The 24,397-nt window shown below is 42.2% G+C and overlaps 1 protein-coding gene across 1 annotated transcript in view; it reads right to left on the minus strand.

Moving 5' to 3' along the window:
• ITGBL1 (integrin subunit beta like 1) overlaps nt 1-24,397 on the minus strand; it is a 768,314-nt gene that overhangs the window by 712,074 nt on the left and 31,843 nt on the right. The window contains exon 2 of the mRNA XM_073670396.1: nt 13,343-13,542. Coding sequence (XP_073526497.1) covers nt 13,343-13,542 — 200 coding nt within the window. The remainder of the gene's footprint in view (nt 1-13,342; nt 13,543-24,397) is intronic.

Genomic DNA, 24,397 nt, shown 5'->3' on the forward strand with positions numbered 1-24,397 from the left:
GTTTATGCTCTGCAGGAGTGTTTCTTTCTGGGTGTACTACTCTGCAGGGAGATTTGATTGAATTTCAGGTATTTATGGATTGTGGTTCAACACTTAATGTGATTGATAAAGGGTTTTTGGAAAACTAAACCTTTGTCATCACCTATTTCTGTGATTGCAATTGATAACACTCCTTTGAAATGTATTACTCACAAGACTGCTGCATTTCCTCTCACTATCAATGGTGTTCACCAAGAAATTTTGGACTTGGTTGTTTTGGATAATTTGCCCTCTTCAGTTTTTCTAGGATTGCCTAGGTTAAAACTGCACAATCCTTTGTTGGACTGGTCTACTAACGTGATTAAGTCTTGGAGTCCGAAGTGCTATGATAAATGTTGTAATGGTTGCATTGCAGCTGTGGAAAAAGGGGAATTACCAGTACCTATTCAAGATTTTTGGAGGTTTTTTTCGGAGGAGGAGTCGCAAGTTTTACCTCCTCATAGGGATTATGATTGCGCCATTGAGTTTGTTCCGGGTGCTACTCTTCCCAAAAGTCGCTTGTTTAATCTGACTATCCCTGAAAGAAAGGCCTTGGAGGTGTACATACAGACTAGCCTGGCTGCTGGTCACATTAGACATTCTAAGTCGCATGTGGCAGTCGGATTCTTCTTTGTTAAAAAAAAGGACGGCGGTTTACGTCCATGTCTGGATTTTCTTGAAATTAATAAGATTACCGTACGCAATTCCTACCCATTGCCGTTAATTCCTGACTTGTTTAACCAGTTAGTGGGAGCCAAGTGGTTATCAAAAATTGATCTCCGGGGGGCATACAATTTGTTACATGTGAAGGAGGGTGATGAATGGAAAACTGCTTTTAACACTCCGGTAGGTTATTTTGAGAATCTGGTGATGCCTTTCGGTCTTACCAATGCACCTGTATTTTTTCAGGACCTTATTAATGACATCCTGAGACCTTTGATTGGTAAGAATGTGGTTGTGTATTTGGATGACATTTTGATTTATTCACCAGATCTAGAGTCCTATTGGCAGAGTGTACGTGAAGTTTTGCAGTTATTGAGTGATAATTCACTCTTTGCTAAGCTGGAGAAATGTGAGTTCGCTGTGCAGAAAATTCGTTTTTTGGGCTACATTGTCTCCAGAGAGGGCTTTGAGATGGACCCTGTGAAGGTTCAGGCTGTGCAGGAATGGCCTAGGCCTATTGGTTTGAAATCTATACAGAGGTTTTTGGGTTTTGCCAATTATTACAGGAAATTCATTAAGAAATTTTCTGTAATTGTTAAACCTCTAACCGATCTCACCAGGAAAGGTGCGAATACGGGCCAGTGGACTACTGAAGCCATTGAAGCGTTTGAGTATCTCAAAGAGAGGTTCAGTTCTGCCCCTATCCTTATACAGCCTGATGAGACCAAACCTTTTTGGTCGAGGTCGATGCTTCATCAGTGAGGGTCGGAGCAGTTTTGTCTCAAGAGAACAAGGGTGGAGTACATAAATTTCGGGAAACCGAACTGAATTATGATGTTGGAAATCGGGAGTTGCTGGCTATTAAACTTGCGTTTGAACACTGGTGTCATTTTTTGGAAGGCGCTAGATTTTCTATTCAGGTTTTCACTGATCATAAGAATTTGATCTATCTGGATGCTGCCAAACGCTTGAATGCCCGTCAAGCTAGGTGGGCACTTTTTTTTTCTCGGTTTCATTTTTCTGTTACCTATATCCCTGGTACTAAGAATGTTAAAGCCAATGCTTTATCTCGCAGCTTCTCTCCTACGGTCGGTGCCGAGGAGGAGGAGAGCATTTTGCAGAAAGGAGTTGTGGTGGCGGCATTGGACTCCGATTTGGAGTATGGGATTCTTAATGCTCAAGATGATGCTCCATCTAACACTCCCCATGGGAGGTTGTTGGTGCCTAGAGACTTTAGGAGAGATTTGTTTGTGGAGTGGCATGAGTCTCGGTTGGCAGGTCATCCAGGAGTTTCGGAGACTAAGAGACTTATCAGTCACAGTTTTTGGTGGCCTGGATGGCAGAAGGAAGTCATCAAGTGGGTGCGTCAGTGTACTGTGTGTGCTAGGTCAAAGGCTTCACATACTCCTGCTGTGGGGTTGCTTTGCCCTCTGGAGGTTCTTAGTGCGCCTTGGACGCATCTCACTATGGATTTTATTACTGATCTTCCTGTGTCTGAGGGTTTTACTTTCATCTGGGTGGTCGTGGACCGTTTTAGTAGGATGTGTCATTTGGTTCCATTCATTAAGTTGCCCTGCGCCAAGACAGTCGCTAAGGCGTTTGTTAAGGAGATTGTCAAGCTCCATGGCGTTCCCACGGATATTGTTTCTGATAGAGGACCTCAGTTTGTGGCTCGCTTTTGGCGTGCTTTTTGCGACAGGTTGGGAGTTCATTTGTCATTTTCGTCTGGTTATCATCCTGAGTCTAATGGACAGACTGAAAGAAAGAACCAGGATGTTGAACAGTTTTTGCATTGTTTTGTGGCAGACAATCAAGAGGTGTGGTCTGAGTTTCTGCCTCTCGCAGAATTTGCTCTTAACAATCATACATCCTCCTCTGCTGGGTGTTCTCCTTTTTTTTGTTGTACTGGGAGACATCCGTCTTTTGGTTCGTTCTCCAAATTGGGGTCGGCGGTGCCGGAGGAGGAGAATTTTTCCTGTGATTTGGACAGAGTTTGGACTAATGTACGTTGTAACCTGCAAGGGGCTAACAAGAAGTCCAAGAAGTATTTTGACAGGAAACGTAAAGAGGTTTTGTTTACTGTAGGTGACATGGTTTGGTTGTCCTCGAAGAACCTGCGGTTGAGGATTCCCTCTAAAAAACTGGGTCCTAAGTTTGTGGGTCCATATAAAGAGCTTCAGGTTGTTAACCCATCTGCTGTCAGGTTGGATGTCCCTACTTCCTGGAAGATTAATCCTGTGTTTCATGTTTCCTTGTTGAAAAAGGCTGACGTTTCTAATAGGGACGCCACTGTCACAGTTCCTCCTGTGGTGGAAGACGGCGAATATGAAATTTCTCGTATTTTGAATTCAAGATGGCATAGAGGGAAATTACAGTATCTTGTCTCCTGGAAGGGTTTCGGTCCCGAAGACAACTCCTGGGTAAGGACGAATGATGTCTCTGCTCCTAGGCTTGTTAAAGCTTTCCATAGGAGGTTTCCTGATAGGCCTGGGCCTGGAGGATTCGGAGGATCCTCATAGAAGAAGGGGTGCTGTTAGAACCCTCCTGTTAGTTTTTGCTATCTTGTGTTTTGCGGTCACATGACCAGCTGCCTATATATTCCAGCTCTGCCCTTCTGGCTTTGCTGGACTTCAGTGTTGTTTAGACTGTCTCTCTAGCCAGGTGCTTCGGTGCCTATCTCTGTCAGTTCTTGGTCCTCTGGGACCTTTAGTACTTTTTGTCAGTTTGTCCTTTTTGCCCTGCAACAACTTCTGTTTAGGAGGTGACCCATTTTTGTCCCAGTCCTTAGTTCATTTGGGGACCCCTCCCTTGATTCTATAGGTCTCCGTTCAGATTAGCCGAGGTTGAAGACGGGTCTGTTCACAAGGAACAGGCAGCCCGCTACATCGTAGGGATTCAGCTTAGTCTGTAGGGACAGCTTTCCCCTATCTTTCCTTAGTTTATGTTGCAGATCATAACAAACTCATGGGTCTCCCTATGATTTTATTAGTTTTCTAATCTTGACTAATATCAGAGCTAGCCTTAGAATCTACATAACAATTACCAGTGCTTTTTTATCTTAATATATTATTAGTAAAAAAAATAAAGTAGATTCTCAATATACAGTTTTTATTTCAGTTTTTCTTTTTTAATAAATTTGCAAAAATTTCTACATTTCTGTTATTTTTCAGTCAAGATGGGGAGCAGAGTGTACTTTAATGAGAAAAAAAATGAACTTTTTAGAATTGACCAAATGGCTGCAATGAAACAAAGAGTGAAACATTTAAAGGGGTCTGAATACTTTCCGTACCCACTGTAAGTCATTAAAAATCAGTGAGGAAAGGTCTTTTATTAATGGGGGAAAAACTATACAAATTTTATGCTAATCTATCAGTAAAAAGTGGCCGCCATTTCCCGAAATACCTAATAGCAGAACGGAAGTGAAGTATCTCTTCTGAGTAGCATGGTTTCACTGCTCAGAGCAGATACCATCTTCAGTGTTGTGGAATGAGTATGCATGCTGCTCTTGGGGACAGGGCTGGCGTCAGCACCCAGTGCACCCCGGCAAGTACTTACCTCTCCTCGTGCCTCTGTAGCAGTTCCGGTCTCTTCCGCGGCTGCTGTATTGTGACGTCTCAGGTCAGAGGGTGCGGTGACGTCTTTACACCGCGCCCTCCCCTGAGCCATCACAGCGCAGAGCGAGAAGACACCGGCGCGGGTGAGGAGTCCGGAGCAGCGGCAGCAGGTGAGAAGTGAGATGAGTATTTGATTTTTTGTTTTTTAATATATGGAGGCGTGGAGCATTATAAGAGGGGGGAGATGACATCCTGCATGGGGCATTATAAGAGGGGGTGACATCCTGCATGGGGCATTAAATGGAGGGGGTGACATCCTGCATGGGGCATTATATGGGGGGGGGAGGTGACATCCTGCATGGGGCATTATATGAGGGGTGACATCCTGCATGGGGCATTATAAGAGGGTGTGACATCCTGCATGGGGCATTATATAGGGGGGGAGGTGACATCCTGCATGGGGCATTATATGAGGGGCAACATCCTGCATGGGGCATTAAATGAGGGAAGACATCCTGCATGGGGCATTATAAGAGGGGGTGAAATCCTGCATGGGGTATTATAAGAGGGGGTGACATCCTGCATGGGGCATTATAAGAGTTGGTGACATCCTGCATGGGGCATTATATGGGGGGGAGAGGTGACATCCTGCATGGGGCATTATATGAGGGGCGACTCCTGCATGGGGCATTAAATGAGGGAAGACATCCTGCACGGGGCATTATAAGAGGGGGGTGACGTCCTGCATGGGGAATTATAAAGGGGTGTGACATCCTGCATGAGGCATTATGTGGGGGGAACAGCCTGCATGGGGCATTATAGGGGGGGTGACATCCTTCATGGGGCATTATAAGAGGGGGTGACATCCTGCATGGGTCATTATGTGGGGGGAACAGCCTGCATGGGGCATTATAAGGGGGGTGACATCCTGCATGGGGCATTATAAGGGGGGTGACATCCTGCATGGGGCATTATAAGGGGGTGACATGCTGCATGGGGCATTATAAGGGAGGGGAGAGGTGACATCCTGCATGGGGCATTATGTGGGGGAACAGCCTGCATGGGGCATTATGTGGGGGGAACAGCCTGCATGGGGCATTATGTGGGGGAACAGACTACATGGGGCATTATGTGGGGGGGACAGCCTGCATGGGGCATTATTTTGGGGCCAGTATTCTGTATGGAGCATTATAAGGGGGCCAGTATCCTGTGCAGAGCGTAATATGGGGGCCAGTGTCCTGCATGGAGAATTATTTGGGGGCCAGTATTCTGTATGGAGCATTATAAGGGGGCCAGTATCCTGTACAGAGCATAATATGGGGGCCAGTATCCTGCATGGAGCATTATTTTGGGGCCAGTATTCTGTATGGAGCATTATAAAGGGGCCAGTATCCTGTACAGAGCGTAATATGAGGGCCAGTATCCTGCATGGGGCATTATTTTGGGGCCAGTATTCTGTATGGAGCATTATAAGGGGGCCAGTATCCTGTACTGAGCGTAATATGGGGGACAGTATCCTGCATGGAGAATTATTTGGGGGTCAGTATTCTGTATGGAGAATTATAAGGGGGCCAGTGTTCTGTACAGAGCGTAATATGGGGGTCAGTATCCTGCATGGAGCATTATTTGGGGGCCAGTATTCTGTATGGAGCATTATAAGGGGGCCAGTATCCTGTACAGAGCGTAATATGGGGGCCAGTATCCTGTATGGAGCATTTTATGGGGGCCATTATTCTGTATGGAGCGATTCACCGGTTTCTGAGCTGTTGTGGAATTTACATTAGATATCGGTCATGTAATGTAAGAAGTGAAACCTTTGGCCTTGCACTATATATATATTTCTCTGCTGTATCTGTGCATCATGAAGTGTGGTATGTGTTAAAGGGGCCTACAGAGACTCTCGCCCGGGGCCCACAAAAACCTGGAGCCGGCCCTGCTTGGGGACATGCTGTTACTTTATCAGAAGACACTGGGTTTGATCCTGCAAGTACTTTGAAATGTAAAGGGTGGGTCTGGCAATGAAGTATACCCCAATTGACAATATGCAGGTTAGCTCATACGTGAAGGTTCCCTACAATGGGAGGACAGAATACATATGCACTGTAGAGTGTTAACAGAAACAGATAATGTAGTCACATAGAGGCACAGACTTAAGACTTAAAAGTTACTTTAAACTTTCTACACACAAATGACAAATCTCTTTTATCAGTATTGCTCTGCAGGTATGTCCAATTCTGGGAGCATACCACTTTCTCTCTCTGCTCCAATTGTCCATACAATATGCTTTCCAAGATACTTCTCTGGTGATAATACGCTTTCACCAGAATTCACTTCACACTAGCCTCCTTTGGTCAACAGTGGCAAACTTCTCACTCGTAGCCTCCCAGGTTTTCTGTCAAGGCTCTCTCTGGGTTGATCTGTACTCAATGACGGCTCTACTTCATTACTATTGTCCATTGGCTCTCACTCTATCTTGCTCAGCTATTAGGGCTAACATAACTCTCTCGTTTCCCAGATTCTCTTACTGGGGTAGTATTTCCTTCTCTCTTTTCAGGTTAGCCAATGTTTTTCAGCCTGCAACAGTACACATTGGGTTTACTTTCTAACTGGCCTCGGGTAGGTGAGTGTCACCTATCCTCCCACTTTACTCACACAGTGGAATATTTAAAGAAGCTTCCTTGCTCCAGCCTTATCATCAACAAAGCTGCTACTAACTCTGTGTGTTATGAGATCAAACTCTGATATACACCTAGATCCTTACCCCTAGCTTCTCCAAGACCGATCAAAACCATAATTTCTACTGGGCATCCTCCAATTCACCAGCACATACAGTGGGGAAAATAAGTATTTGATACACTAATGATTTTGCAAGTTTTCCCACCTACAAAGAATGGAAAGGTCTGTAATTTTTATTGTAGGTACACTTTAACTGTGAGAGATAAAATCTAAAAACCAAAACAGAAAATCACATTGTATGATTTTTAAATAATTAAATTGTATTTTATTGCATGAAATAAGTATTTCATTAAGTACCAACCAGCAAGAATTCTAGCTCTCACAGACCTGTTAGTTTTTCTTTAAGAAGTCCTCGTACACTGGATGCTGTATTAATCGCATCTGTTTGAACTCGTTACTTGTATAAAAGACACCTGTCCACACACTAAACCAATCATACTCCAACCTCTCCACTATGGCCAAGACCAAAGAACTATCTAAGGACATCAGGGACAAAATTGTAGACCTGCACAAGGCTGGGATGGGATACAGGAAAATAGGCAAGCAGCTTGGTGAGAATTCAATAACTGTTGGCACAATTATTAGAAAATGGAAGAAACACAAGATGACTGTCAATCTTCCTCGGTCTAGGGCTCCATGCAAGTTCTCGTCTCGTGGGGTAAGAATGATTCTGAGAAAGGTCTGGAATCAGCCCAGAACTAAATGGGAGGACTTGGTCAATGACCTGAAGAGAGCTGTGCCGTTATGGATTAAAATCCTGCAGGGCACGCAAGGTCCCCCTGCTCATGCCAGCACATGTCCAAGTCTGTTTGAAGTTCACCAATGACCATCTGGATGATCTAGAGGAGGCATGGGAGAAGGTCATGTGGTCAGATAAGACCAAAATAGATCTTCTTAGTATCAACTCCATTTGTTTGGAGGAAGAAGAATGATGAGTATATCAGAAACTTCAGGAAACGTCTGACCTCTGTAATTGCAAACAAAGGTTTTTGTACCAAATATTAAGTTTTGTTTTTCTATTGTATCCAATACTTAGTTCATGTAAATGCAATTTAATTATGTAAAAATCATACAATGTGATTTTCTGGATTTTTTTTTAAGATTCTGTCTCTCACAGTTGAAGTGTACCTACAATAAAAATTACAGACCTCTCCATTATTTGTAGGTGGGAAAACTTGCAAAATCGGCAGAGTATCAAATACTTATTTCCACATTGTATGCACTCCCATAACTGTATGTTCCCTCATCCTAGCAACTACTGATGACATGTACAGCCATGCTTGCAACAAGAACTCAAATGTGTTTTAAACATAACATTATGCCCAAGAAGTTGGCAAGACAATAACAATTGCTATAGAACTTAGTATAATGCTGTGAAAAAAAATAAATAAAAGGGAGAGCCAGGGTTGTATTTACCACTATGAACTAAAAGTCCAGTGTTTAGGTTGCCATTTTGCTAGGGGTGATTCCAACTGCTAGTAACAACCATATTTGTTTTAGAAAATCCTCTCCCCTATCTCAAGCCAGACATTAAAACAGACATCAGTTTGGTAGGGTAAGGGAGTGGGACAGAGTTCCATACCATACGCTGCAATGCCGACAGGGAGTTTGCAATGAGGAGTAAACGCTGCCACTGAGTGATGGAGCACAGGAAGCTCTTGCCTGTAGGAGACAGTTACAGCAGCTTGGCGGTACTGCTGTTTACAGGTTGAAATTTTGCTGATTAGTCATTGTCTATGAGGCTAAAGTGCCAGAGCACAGTTAAATATACCGTAGATATGACAGGAAACAGGACACAGGTCTCTGGAAATTCTGCCTCCCAGCTCCATGTTCTGTATGCACTATGAAAAGTTACAACAGCCAGAACTTGTTATCACTGTTGTATCTTCAGCAGAAGGTCTGTTGGGAGAGATATCAGTGGTAGAGTGAGTGCCAGCCCTTTGCACTACTCACCACAGCTCCATCTCCACTTATGCTTTATAGGGAATTAGTTATTGGTGCATGAATGGAATAGTACATATTTATACACAATGCGTGTATGTAAAGGAGATTATATGCAGAGTAAGGCCACTTGTTACGCTACATTTACATCTGTGTTAAATCATTCTGTTTGAAACAGAGAAAAAAAGTTAATGCCCAAAATTTATCTATTGTACAATAGAAGCAGAGGGGCCCTTGATTTATTTTGGGCTCCATCTGGGTTCCATTATGTGTCAGTTTTTAGAACATAAGAAGTGTATCATGCTGAACTTTTGTTCCCATTCTAAAAACAGACACATAACAGAACCCAGGCATAGCCCATAATAATCAACAGGACCTTTCTGCTTCTGTTTGCATCAGTTACACAACAGATCAGTTTAGAACATTGACATGAATTCCATGTGTTCTTTGGAGCAGAAGAAACAAACAGAATGTCAAAATGGAGGGGTGATCCCAGCTTAACCGGATATTCATCACCAAATATCAATCAGTTGAACCTGATAGACATTGTTTTTTTTCAACCTTATTAACTACTTAGCTATGTAACATGTTATGTATAGCTGATATATCGTTATGTTTACAAGCCTACAATAACAATTATTTTGGTAACAGCCCAATATATGATCAAAAATAAAATAATAATTTATTGTTTATTGTTAATTTTCTTCTTCACTAACTTTGCCAAATTATCACTTTCATCATTCAAAAATTAGTGAATAAATATGCTCATGTAAATGAGTCTTTAATAAGGGTCTATTCAGGCTTCGTGCCAAGGGTAGCCCGAGTCATAAATACAACTCTAGGGACAGTAATTAGCTTATAAAAGGGTTAATGAAAATACAGTATTGCAACCCTCTTGCATAACACAATGTGTTTTGTTGTTATGAATCAGTAATCATATAGTAAGGCTGGTACACTAGAGGACAATTCACACTAATGTAGAAAAACATTCTGTAAGAAGTCCAGTTACTATGCAACCTAATAAAAAATGTTTTGAATATATCTTTACTTAAAGTAAACCTGTCATTAGATTCTGCGAAGTACCAACTACATGAATCAAAGCTTAGCTGTACAAATGCAGCCAGGTATATTTTTCTCTGAAACGCTTTGACCGGTAACTAGAGGAAAAGACCTGACAAGTCGAATGTGGTCCTAGGGTGGCTTCTCTCCACCCAGATCCAGTTAATTCACAGGTCTTTCTCAGGTTTGTACATATAGAAAGAGCTGTCAATCAACTGAAGCAGGCAAGGGAAAGCCAGCTGGAGACAACATCAGACAAGTCAAGGCTATTTAAAGTATGTGTACTCTGAAACACTAGAGCGGTTTAGAGTAACACATACCTGGCTGCAGTTGCGCTCCAAGCTTTGATTCTTGCTGCTATTGGTTCAGGCTGTATGAATCTGATGTCAGCTTCCATTTAAAGTATAATACCATTTAGCAATTGTTGCTGGTTGACCTAGTCTCAATTCACTGTGTTAGTAAATATAAGGATTTAAAAAATAATATCAAAATGAACCATTCATAAACCTTAACAGAAAAAATTAGACAGGACATTAATTAAAATAGGACATACAGAAAAAGTGGCTGTGGCTTTTGCAGATGATCTACTTCTATTATCAAATCCTAAGAAAGCTTTCCCCAAACTTAATGTGTCTAATTTTAAAATAAACCTGTAACAATCTGAAGCCCTTAAAGGGGTTGTCCTGGCTAAATTGATAAGTCTGCTTTATGCATACTAGCGGGAAGAACCCGTCTAGTGCACACGGCCTTACTCCATACACCTGTATTGAGTGAGACCACATCCGGTCTAGTGATAAAAAGGCACTGCTCCCATAAAAACTCCTAGCTCAGCCAAAATCATAAGGAGATATAGGACTCCCAGACATATTTACTTAAAATGATCATCAATACATCTGGACCAACTCTTTTTCCCCACTTGATACATGTTAAATGAAAAGGCTTTAAATCCTACTGGTAGCCTCTCAGCTCTCACACCCATATGTACTACCTCATACTTTTTAGGCCACAGTTGCAAAGACCCTTATAATTTATGGTCTCATGTGCCAAATAACAATATCTCCCAGTTTTTATTCAGCAAGATTCCAATGGTAGACTCCTGGCCGGCAGATGAGGTATGACACCCTAGCAATTTTCTTCAACAAAGATACACTATTTACATATTTACACAGTTCAAAAGTTCCCAACAACTAGAGAATGGTCCTGGTTTGATATATTTTTAAGACTTCCATTCCCCATCCCCCGAGGGATCTGAAAGCTATATATTTAATCTCTCCAATGAAATGTTATAAACAAACCTTCTTTATCTCTTTGGAAAAAGAATTAAGCATTCATTTTTCTGAAGCTGAAGTTAAAACTATTCTTCCTTACTCACACAGTTTTTCTAAATGCACACTTTTATAGGAAAACTCCTACAAAATACTTCCCAGTGGAATAGAATTCCAGAGTTTTATACCACTTTTTATACCACTTCAGACACGCAGAATCAAATTATTGCTGGAGAACGTCTGCCCACGTTCACTCGTATATTTTGGTTCTGTCCAAAAATAAAGCTATTTTGGGCTGAGATAAACTTGACCCTGACCCGAGTCTAATCATACAAATCCTAAAACCTGCAGAAGTTTTGCTATATTGCCCTACCAAAAAGTATAAACTAGGAGCACCAAAACACTTAATTCCCCTACACTGGAATTAACGAGTGCCCCCTACCTACTCAGAAAGGATAACTAAAATAAATTTGATTTATTGTCTTGAAGAACTCTCCAGTTGGGAATCCCACACACACCCAAGTTTTCTTACAGCATGGTCTCCTTACCAGGGATGTCAAACTCAAAAACACAGAGGGCCAAAATTAAATACTTGTATAAAGTTGCAGGCCAACCAGTAAACAGTATAATGGGCCCCACATAGTCCTCCATACAGAATAATGGGCCCCACCCAGTACTCCATACAGAATAATGGGCCCATATAGTCCTCTATATAGAATAATGGCCCCACATAATCCTCCATACAGTATTATGGGCACAACATAGTCCTCCATACAGAATAATGGGCACCATATAGTCCTCCATACAGAATAATAGACCCACATAGGGGTGGTGGTTCTGGTGTCGCAGGCCAAATAAAACCATCCTGCAGGTCAGATTTGGCCCACGTGCCAGAGTTTGACATGTGTGCCTTAGACAAAGAAAGCTCCAAATCAGGAAACACCCCCTCCACTTTACACTTAACCTAAGATCTTTTCCATCCCACCTTTCTGGTTTTTCTCCCCCAACACCTTCCATCAGATGGTCTACTGCCTCTCTTTTTAGTATTCCACATTTTAATGCTTTGACAATAGCTTTAGCCTACTTCATCCAACCACAATGGTATTGATATGTCCTCTATTACATTTATTTGCTTTTTGTAATTTAAGTGTCAGTTTTCTTCCTATAACAGGTTTCTTTGATCTTGCAGAATATTCCATTTATTGTTATAACTGAATATAGTTTTTTGGTTTGTATGTAATTTGCTGTATAATAAAATAAAGAATTATTTAAAAAAATGATCCATCCATAATGTTAAATTATTGCTTATTTTCCCCTTTTAATGCATTTGGCTTAGAAGCTATTAAAAATCTACTTTTCCTATTTAACTATGCCAAGCCCTTGGCTAGCATGTCTAGTATTTATTCCTTTCCTAACGGAATTCCTTTTACATCGGAGCTGATCTAATTGTGGTTTTTGGCTTTTGAAAATGACACGTTAGTGTGAAAGTACTTAGAAGTTTCTGTCTACATGCTTAAGGTTCCCTTCCCCCCTTATTTTGGGGAAGCGATGAATTCTTTCCACACAGTATATAGATCCACCCTCTGTGATTGCTGAAATAGCTGCCACCTTAAAGACTAAAAAATATTTGCATTTCACATCACTTAAGGTGAACATTTTTTACATTTGTTTTCAACATCAGTATAGTACATTTTTAATGATAAGTTAAAGCCAAAACACTAGAATAAAAATATACCTGTTTTATGAATTTTAGATGTGGATCTGCTTCTTTTTCAACATCTGTAAAGTGCAGAGATCACTTTGGCATATTCCTGATACAGTAACACTTCCAATCAAATGCTGTGTAAGAATTGTAATTTCTTAATCATAATGGGGCCAACTAATGGCTCAATCTGACTTGTTAAATTTTTTAGTGCCCTATACTTGAGTTGTCCATCATAATTACAAGATGGCCAACACAATCATTTTTTTTTCCACTAAAAGAAACAAACTAGAATTTGTTAACAATTTTCAACACATAGGTTTTGTATCTTTGACTGACTAACTGATTAAGTGCAAGTGAATTGCTCAAGATCGTTTGCCTAATGAAGATTTTGGTTAACTTACCTCCACAAACTTGTCCATCATAGCTATGACACACCCAGTCATGGCACTCACATAATGGCCCGTAGTATTTACCAGGTTCTTTTACTTCACACACGCAAACCCCGCAGTCGCATTTGCCTCTGCCACTGCATATTAATCCATCTGAAGTCCTGCAACGATTTTCTGAAGCAGCTGGTGAAAGTCTACAGCTTGATGAAGATCTGCAATATAAAATCAAGAGTGACTAATACAATAGAGGGATACATTTAGTAACATTTATTAAATAGTGCTTTTCCCCCACATACCAACAAAGAGTATATAGAAAATGTACAGCACTGGGTTTCAAATTAACTACTGGTGTCCGCCTTGTTGGAATTGATCCATAAACCTAAATATAACTACAAATTGGAGATACAGAAAGCAGTTCAGGTGAAACAAAAAGTATATAAATGTAGTACATTGGGTATGCACAGAGCCTACATGACAGATCACTATGGATTTATGACTTCCTAGTGACTCGGTAGGTACTGTACATAATGACTTAAGGGGAGAATACACTGGTACAGAGTCTTATTTCCAATACATACAGATTCAGACAGAAAGATACCCTTTATATACTACCAAATAAAGTAGAGCCCCTATTGATGCCCTCTTAGGATGCCTTACAAAATAGAACAGAAATACAAAAAATGTAAACCTTTTCATAAGTACATATTTTAGGTTCACCTAAAGTAACACTATTCATTTAACTTAAAATGTAATATTATTGAGGAAATGACTAGTAAATTTCCTGCGCAGCTCTCCTTTTCACTTATTGCCACCTAGCTGCCGATTCTCGGGCTCTTCTTCTTTCCCTTAACATGTCAATAATGCTTCTTCGACTACTTAATGCAAGAAAACAGCAGGTAAATTTACTATTCATTGCCTTGATAATGTTACATTTTTATGTCAGACTGAAGGGTCGCTTTAATTCTCTGCTGAATAGAGGTCTTCTATAGGAAAAGGATTCACATTACACTCAATCATAAGGTCACCATTTGCTCTCCCTTCATTATAAAATAATAAATGAAAGGCTAAAGAACCAAATCAATAAACAGGGTTGAAGTACATAAAATCCATATGGACCCATGTTATTGCATGCAGGACTTTAAGTCAGAACGGACCATCATATAAATATACTAGGAGGTCCCTGCTGAGCAGAGAAAAAAAAGATGGCCACTAGAGTTCATACAAATTCATAAAAATATATCTTTATTGAAAATATAAATACAACATCAAAACAATTCGTATCTATGCACAAACGGACCACATCATGGGGACACAATGCTGGAGACCAAAAATATTGGATTAAAAAGTTACACCATAAAAACCATGTGACACAGCGGCCACAATTGGTGAGCCTATGTATAATAGATGATTAAGGGGAGGTAATGAAAAAAAAAATATTCTATCTCCAATATATAAATGTTGCATGTAAATTTGTCAATAAAATATAGAGTATTTCATCCTCCCAATCTGTTTAAATCTAATTATGACATCCAGAATACTCATAGATTATGGTTATTAAAGACCATACCCCATATTCAAATAAATGGCATTGCTCAAACATATACCTGGATAGTCACTTGGCCACCAAACGAACCGCTGTTGGCGTCACCCCGACGCACGTTTCGTTAAGAAAGTTTTTTTTATTATAAAATAATAGTAGCACACAAACATATAAATAACTGATCTGAATAGGAACAGACTGGAGTTCAATTATACTCTGGAGAAAATAGACTAGAATTGTTTGATCTTAACGTCATTGTGTCCATTTGAATCCAACTAAAAAAGTAGCTGGTATGCTATATGCATAGGATAATACATACTAATCATGACCAGGTAGTATATATCTTATCAAATATTATAGACCTAAGTAATTACTGTATTCAATACTACCCCATTACAGACATCATAAGGCTCCATCGCCATAAATTCACAAAACAAACCAGAGAGAAACGAAAAAGGAGCCCATAGTATTGCAAAAATATCAAAATTTATTCATTAATAGAATGATGGGTTCCTGGTGGCTTCATGTTTGATTCTTCGCAAATCTTTGGTAGTTAAAATAATTTCTTTCTTGAGTATTTTTTTTTCTCAGGTCTGGTGACATTTCTCTTCCATGTGGTGCTATTGCTGACAGCATAAAATGGGTAAGTGTTTTCTTTGTTAAAAAAATACTCCAGGGTTTTGTTTTATTTTACTAGTGATAGCACTAATTTCTGTTCTCTTCCCATAGTAATATTCCCAAGCTGCCATGTTCTGTTTTTTCCCGGGGCGGCTCCAGTCCTCTTCTGCAGGTTGAGACCTGGCGGATTGCTTCAGTGTTTGCTGGGCGAGCCGGAATTCACTATTCAATGTAAGTCTATGAGAGCAGTGTATGAGACCAGTGATCAAAGTAAAAATTATACATGTCCAACAGTGGGACTAAGTGAAAAAGTGAAAAAAGTTATATGAAATATGTAAAAAAGTTTAAAAAAAAACACAAAGCGCACACAAATCATGAAAATCCGTTTCGCCACTCAAAATGCAGCATTTATGATAAAACAAAAATAAACAAAAAAAAGTACACATAATTGGTATCACCGCATCCGGAACGGCCCACTCTATAAAAGTGGCACATTATTTATACCACATGGTGAACGCCGTAAAAATAAATAAATAAAAATCACGCCAAAAATTACTCTTTTTCATCTTACTTACTCACAAAAAAGTGAATAAAAAGCAATCAAAAAGTCGTATGTAAAAAAAAATATACAATTAAAAACGTCAAACCGTCCCACAAAAAGCATAATATGGCTCATTCGGCAAAAAAAAAAAAAAGTTACACCTCTCAGAATATGACGATGCAAAACCAGATTAATTTTTGTAAAATATTGTTTTTAGTCTATAAAAATAGCAAAGCATAAAAAAAATATATAAATCTGGTATTGCTGTAATCGTACCAACCCGATGAACAAATCAGTCTTATCATTTTTAAAGCACGGTGAACAACACAAAAAATAAAAACAATAACTGAATTGTTGATTTTTGTTCATTCTGTGTCTGAAAAATTTGAATAAAAAGCGATCAAAAATGACTATAAGCCCCAAACTGGTACCAAAAAAATCTGCAACTCGTCCCGCAAAAAATAAGCCCTCATACAGCTCTATTCGCCAAAAAATAAAAAAGTTACAGCTCTCAGAATATGGTAATGAAAAAAATACTTTTTATGAAAAAGCATTTCTACTGTATGACAGCAGCAAAACCTAAAAAAAACAACTATATATATCTGGTATCACTGTAATCACACTGACCCGAAGAATAAATCTGCCTTATCACTTATACCGCACGGTAAACAGCACAAAAATAAAAATAAGAACTATTCTGCTACTGCTGTCTATTTCTTTATTCTGCCTCCCAAAAATCAGAACAATGCTTGGCTCACATTTATCCTGCGCTCTCCGCTGAGCACTAACGTCTGGGTTTCGGCGTAAATTCCCCAAAACTGTGATTCAGACAAAGCCCCGGAGGGAAGCACTTACTTATGGGGCAGATGGAGTCACTTTGGACTGGTGTATGTCCCATCATTTTAGATGTCTTTTTAGCGCACAAGTGTGAATGACCACAGATGTGTGCACACCTAAAAAGATGGATTCCATCAGAGCAGACACCAAACAAAGTACGAAGTGTCTTCATCTGCCTCATTATGGTGGGTGGTTCAATCGGGGGTTTCGTCTGAATCTCATTTTTGTGGTACTTACACGGAAACCCCAATGTAAGTGCCCAGCGTGGAACACAAGAATGTGATCCCAGCCTTATTCTGGAAGCGATCGAAAATTATTATGTAGCCCAAAATGTTACCAATAATAACCTAATTTACAGTTGTGCTCAAAAGTTTACATACCCCGGCAGAATTTTTGCTTTCTTGGCCTTGTTTCAGAGAATATAAATGATAACAATAAACTTTTTCTCCACTCATGGTTATTGGTTGGGTGAAGCCATTTATTGTCAAACTACTGTGTTTTCTCTTTTTAAATCTTAATGACAACCAAAAACATCCAAATGACCCTGATCAAAAGTTCACATACCCCAGTTCTTAATACCATGTATTGCCCCCTTTAACATCAATGATAGCTTGAAGTCTTTTGTGATAGTTGTGGATGAGGTTCTTTATTATGTCAGATGGTAAAGCTGCCCATTGTTCTTGGTAAAAAGCCTCCAGTTCATGTAAATTCCTGGGCTGTCTAGCATGAACTGCGCGCTTGAGATCTCCCCAGAGTGGCTAAATGATATTGAGGTCAGGAGACTAAAATGGCCACTCCAGAACCTTCACTTTGTTCTGCCGTAGCCAATGACAGGTCGACTTGGCCTTGTGTTTTGGATCGTTGTCAGGTTGGAATGTCCAAGTACGTCCCATGCGCATCTTCCAGGTTGATCAGTGCGAATTTGCCTTCAGTATTTGCTGATAACGTGCTGCATTCATCTTTCCTTCAATTTTTACCAAGTTTCCTGTGCCTTTGTAGCTCACACATCCCCAAAGCATCAGCGATCCACTTCCGTGCTTTACAGTAGGAATGGTGTTCCTTTCATCATTGGCCTTGTTGACCTATCTCCAAATGTAACGTTTATGGTTGTGGTCAAAAATTTCAATTTTGGTTTCATCACTCCAAATTACCTGGTTCCAGAAGTTCTGAGGCTTGTCTCTGTGCTGTTTGGCGTATTGTAGGTGAGATACTTTGTGGCATTTGCACAGTAATGGCTTTCGTCTGGTGACTCGACCATGCAGCCCATTTTTCTTCAAATGCCTACTTATTGTGCATCTCGAAACAGCCACACCATTAGTTTTCAGTGAGTCTTGAATTTCAGCTGATGTTATTTGTGGGTTTTTCTTTGCATCCCAAACAATTTTCCTGGCAGTTGTGACCGAAATTTTTGTTGGCCTACCTGACTGTGGATTGGTTTTTACAGAGCCCCTGATTTTCCATTTGTTAATCACAGTTTGAACGTTGCTGACTGGCACTATCAATTCCTTAGATATCTTTTTGTATCACTTTCCTGTGTTATACAGTTCAACTGCCTTTTCCCGTAGATCTGCTGACAATTCTTTTGCTTTCCCCATGACTCACAATCCAGAAACGTCAGTGGCTGGATGAAAGATGCAAGAGTCTGTCTGGATCCCAGAAACTCACTCAGCTTTTATGCACACACACTGATTACAAGCAAACAGGTCACAGGTGAGGATGTTACCTGTAGCCATTCAAACCCATTTGTGTCAAATTCTGTGCATGTTATAAGGCCAAAATCACCATGGTATGTGAACTTTTGATCAGGGTCATTTGGATGTTTTTGGTTGTCATTAAGATTTAAAAAGAGAAAACACTGTAGTTTGACAATAAATGGTTTCACCCAACCAATAACCATGGGTGGAGAAAAAGTTTTTTTGTCATCATTCATATGCTCTGAAACAAGGCCAAGAAAGCAAAAATTCTGCCAGGGTATGTAAACTTTTGAGCACAATTGTATCCCACACAAAACCAGCCTCCAGTCAGGTCCATTATATGTCTCTGGAACTATAGGGGGTCCCACGTTACTGATAGAACAAAGACTCTTTAAAAGCGACATGGCTCCTGCCACCTCAAATAAAATCCAGTGAAATCTGCGCTCTCAAATCCAAATGCCCCCGCCTTCTAAGCCTCACTGTACCTAAACCGCAGTAAGCGGCCACATGCTTGGCATTATTGTAGTGGGGAGAGAGCACTTAACAATTTACAGGGTGTGTGTCACCAGGAGAAATGTAAGGGAGCGCTACAATGTATGGGGGCATTACACTTTATGGTGGCACAATTTATGGTGTCAATCATCTGTAGGTTAAAAATGTTCAGTACACTCCTAGATAAATTCATTTAGGGGACTAGTTTCCAAAATGTGGTAATTTGTGGGAAGTTTGGCTGTTTTTGCAGGTCAGGGGCTCTCTAAATGAGACATGGCATTCACAATTTATTCCAGACAAAAAGTGCTCTTTCCTTTCCTACCCCTGCCATGTGCCCAAACAGAAGTTTTTGACCACATATGGGGTATAATAGCATTGAGGAGAAATTGCATAACAAATTATGGAGTCCATTTTCTCCTATTATCTGTTGTAAAAATTACAAATTTGGGGATAAACTACATTTTTGTGAAAAAAATGAAAATTTTCAATATGACAACCTAATGTTATCAAATTCTGTGCAGTACCTGTGGGGTCAAAATGCTCACTATACCCTTTGATAAAATCCTTGAGGGGTGTAGTTTCCAAAGCGGGTCACTTGTTGGGGGTTTCTACTGTTTAGGCACATCAGAGGCTCTCCAAATATGACATGACGCCCACAGACCATTCCATCAAAATCTGCATTCTAAAACGTCACTCCTTCCCTTCCAAGCCCTGCCGTGCACCCAAACAATAGTTTTCCCCTACATATGGGGTATCGGCATATGCAGGAACAATTGCACAACAAATTTTGGGGTCCATATTCTCCTGTTACTCTTGTGAACATAAAACTTTGGGGGCTAAAAGTACATTTTTGAGGAAAAAAAATGATTTTTTATTTTCACGGCTCTACATTATAAACGTCTGTGAAGCACCTGGGGGTTCAAGTTGCTCACCACATATCTAGATACATTCCTTGGGGGGTTTAGTTTCCAAAATGGGGTCAATTATGGGGGGATTCCACTGTTTAGGCACATGAGGCTTTCTAAACGCAACATGGTGTCCGCTCTCGATTCCAGCGATTTCTGCATTCAAAAAGTCAAACGGTGCTCCTTCCCTTACGAGCCCTGCTGTGTGCCCAAACAGTAGTTTTACCCCACATATGGAGTATCGGTGTACTCAGCAGAAATTTCACAACAAGTTTTGGGGTCCACTTTCTCCTGTTACCCTTGTGAAAATAAAAAAATTTGGGTCTAAAAGTACATTTTTGTGGAAAAAATTTGATTTTTTATTTTCACGGCTGTATGTTATAAACCTCTGTGAAGCACTTGGCGGTTCAAGGTGCTAACCATACATCTAGATACATTCCTTGAGGAGACTAGTTTCCAAAATAGGGTCACTTGTGGAGGGTTTCCATTCTTTAGGCACATCAGGGGCTCTCCAAACCCGACATGGCGTCCGCTCGGTATTCCAGCCAATTTTGCTTTCAAAAAGTCAAACAGTGCTCCTCCCTTCCAAGCTCTGCCATGCGCCCAAACAGTGGTTTTCCCCCACATATGGGGTATCGGCAAGCTCAGGATAAATTGCACAACAAATTGTGTGGTCCATTTTCATGCGTGACTCTTGTGAAAATAAAAAAATTTGGGTCTGAAGTAAAAATTTTGTGAAAAAAAGTTAAATGTTCATTTTTTCCTTACACGTTGTTTCAGTTCCTGTGAAGCACGTGAAGGGTTAATAAACTGCTTCAATGTAGTTTTGAGCACCTTGAGAGGTGCAGTTTTTAGAATGGTGTCACTTTTGGGTATTTTCTGTCCTATAGACCCCTCAAAGTCACTTCCAATGTGATGTGGTCCCTAAAAAAATGTTTTGTAATTTGTGTTGGAAAAATGAGAAATTGCTGGTCAACTTTTAACCCTTCTAACTTCCTAAGAAAAAAAAGTTTTGCTTCAAAAATTGTGCTGATGTAAAGTAGACATGTGGGAAATGTTATTTATTAACTATTTTGTGTGACATAACTCTCTCTTATTTAAGGGTATAAAAATTAAAAGTTTGAAAATTGCTAAATTTTACCACTATCATAAAGTACAATTTGTCACAAAAAACAGTCTCAGAATCAGTGGGATCCTTTGAAGCATTCCAGAGTTATTATCCCATAAAGTGACACTGGTCAGAATTGTAAAATGTGGCTTCGTCATTAAGGACATAAGTGACTAAGTCACTAAGGGGTTAATCTTCACTTTTCTTCTTCATCCAGGGCAGTCCACTATGACTTGCTTCAGCCACAACTTGTTTCTGCTGATAGAAATACACAGACATCTATAGCTGTTCGCATTTAGAGAACCCTCCTCACTTGTACCCTCACTTGTACACTCCACCATTTCTGAAAAAAGATGGCGGCCGTTAGCGGCTCATCTGCGGGACTGAGCTGAGCGGCGATGCAGCTGGGAGATGACCGGCGCGAGGGGATCATCTCCCGGCCGACAACAGCAGAAGGAACCCGACCGCTGGAACCATCTGCGGGACGGAGATGCAGCCGGGAGATGAGCGGCGCGAGGCGCTCATCTCCCGGCCGGTAGCAGCGGAAGGACCTCCGGCGCCGCTGACCTCCATGTGCAAGGGAGGACCGGTGAGCGGCGCTGCGGGTCGGGATACATCTGCTGCGAGCGCCCGCTATGTCCCGGGTTCTCGCAGCGGAAGTAGCTGCACAGGCAGCGCAGCTCCCCGGTCCTCACCAAGACGATTCGATGATTGGTCGCGGTCTTCGGACCCGACCAATCACTGATCTTAGCGCAAAACTTAAGCACCGCTGTGCTGATTGGTCGCGGGCGCTGACCGCGACCAATCACCGATTTGGGCGCCAAATTTAAATATCGACCGCGATCAATCAGCACAGCGGTGTTTAAATCTGGAGCCAAGATCGGTGATTGGTCGCGGCCGATATTTAAATTTGGCGCCCAAATCGGTGATTGGTCGCGGGCAGCGTCCGCGACCAATCAATGCAATAGTGTTTAACTTTGGCGCCAAGATCAGTGATTGGTCGCGGGCCAAGACAGCGACCAATCACCGATTTGTGCGGCAGATTTAAATAGCGGCCGCGACCAATTGGATGTCAGCGCCGCTCCCCGGTCCTCCCTTCACACCCTAGCCGCATGGATGTAAGCGGCGCTGCCTGTGCGGGTACTTCCGCTCCGAGAACCCGGGACATGAGCGGGCGCTCGGAGCAGAAGTATCCTGACCGGCAGCGCCGCTCCCCGGTCCTCCCTTCACACCCTAGCCGCTGATGTCCCCACAGTATCCGCATGGTGTTACAAAGGTCCGGACATTTGTGTTAAAAATCGCTGATTGGTCGCTGGCGCTGCCCGCGACCAATCACCGATTTTGGCGCCAATTTTAAATATCGGCCGCGACCAATCAGCACAGCGGTGTTTAAATGTGGAGCCAAGATCGGTGATTGGTCGCGGCCGATATTTAAATTTGGCGCCCAAATCGGTGATTGGTCGCGGTCAGCGTCCGCGACCAATCAGCACAATAGTGTTTAACTTTGGCGCCAAGATCAGTGATTGGTCGCGGGCCAAGACAGCGACCAATCACCGATTTGTGCGGCAGATTTAAATAGCGGCCGCGACCAATTGGATGTCAGCGCCGCTCCCCGGTCCTCCCTTCACACCCCAGCCGCATGGATGTCAGCGGCGCTGCCTGTGCGGATAATTCCGCTGCGAGAACCAGGGACATGAGCGGGCGCTCGCAGCAGAAGTATCCGGACCCGCAGCGCCGCTCCCCGGTCCTCCCTTCACACCCTAGCCGCTGATGTCCCCACAGTATCCGCATGGTGTTACAAAGATCCGGACATTTGTGTTAAAAATCGCTGATTGGTCGCTGGCGCTGCCCGCGACCAATCACCGATTTGGGCGCCACATTCAAATATCGTCCGCGACCAATCACCGATCTTGGTTCCACATTTAAACACCGCTGTGCGGATTGGTCGCGGACGCTATTTAAATGTGGCGCCAAAATCGGTGATTGGTCGCGCCAAGCATCGGCGACCAATCAGCACAGCGGTGTTTAAATGTGGAGCCAGGATCGGTGATTGGTCGCGGCCGATATTTAAATTTGGCACCCAAATCGGTGATTGGTCGCGGGCAGCGCCAGCGAACAATCAGCGATTTTTAACACAAATGTCCGGACCTTTGTAACACCATGCAGATACTGTGGGGACATCAGCAGCTAGGGTGTCAAGGGAGGACCGGGGAGCGGCGCTGCGGGTCGGGATACTTCTGCTCCGAGCGCCTGCTCATGTCCCGGGTTCTCGCAGCGGAAGTACCCGCACAGGCAGCGGCGCTCCCCGGTCCTCACTAATACGATTCCGCTCCCCGCTCCTCACCAATACGATTCGCTGATTGGTCGCGTGCGGAGAGCGAGACCAATCAGTGATCTTGGCGCTAAAGTTAAACACCGCTCTGCTGATTGGTCGCGGCCGTTGCCCGCGACCAATCACCGATTTGGGAGCCACATTTAAATAGCGGCCGCGACCAATCACCGATCTTGCCGCCACATTTAAACACTGCTGTGCTAATTGGTCGCGGACGCCAGCCGCGACCAATCAGCGAGCTTGGCGCCAAATTTAACCAACGCTCTGCTCATTGGTCGCGGACGCCAGATGCGTCCAATCAGCGAGATTGGCGCCAAATTTAAACAACGCTCTGCTGATTGGTCGCGGACTCCAGCTGCGTCCAATCAGCGAGATTGGCGCCAAATTTAAGCAACGCTCTGCTGATTGATCGCGGTCACTGGCCGAGATCAATCAGCAGTATTGGCGCAAAATTTAAACACCGCTCTGCTGATTGGTCGCGGTTGTCGTCCGTGACCAATCAGCAGTATTGGTGCCAAATTTAAACCCCGCCCTGCTGATTGGTCGCAGCCGCCAGCCACGAACAATCAGCGAGATTGGCGTCAAATTTAAGCAACGCTCTGCTGATTGGTTGAGGCCGCCGGCCGCGACCAATCAGCGAGATTGGCGTCAAATTTAAACAACGCTCTGCTGATTGGTTGAGGCCGCCGGCCGCGACCAATCAGCGAGATTGGCGCCAAATTTAAGCAACGCTCTGCTGATTGGTCGAGGCCGCCGGATGCGACCAATCGGCGATTTTGGCGCCAAATTTAAACACCGCTCTGCTGATTGATCGCGGTCGCTGGCCGAGATCAATCAGCAGTATTGGCGCAAAATTTCAACACCGCTCTGCTGATTGGTCGCGGTTGTCGGCTGTGACCAATCAGCAGTATTGGCGCCAAATATAAACCTCACTCTGCTGATTGGTCGCAACCACCGGCCGTGACCAATCTGCGTTTTTTGTGCCAAATTTAAACAACGC

This window comes from Phyllobates terribilis, unplaced genomic scaffold (assembly GCF_046119375.1).
Source record: "Phyllobates terribilis strain yellow unplaced genomic scaffold, ASM4611937v1 Scaffold_2__4_contigs__length_985480577, whole genome shotgun sequence".
Lineage (NCBI taxonomy): Eukaryota > Metazoa > Chordata > Amphibia > Anura > Dendrobatidae > Phyllobates > Phyllobates terribilis.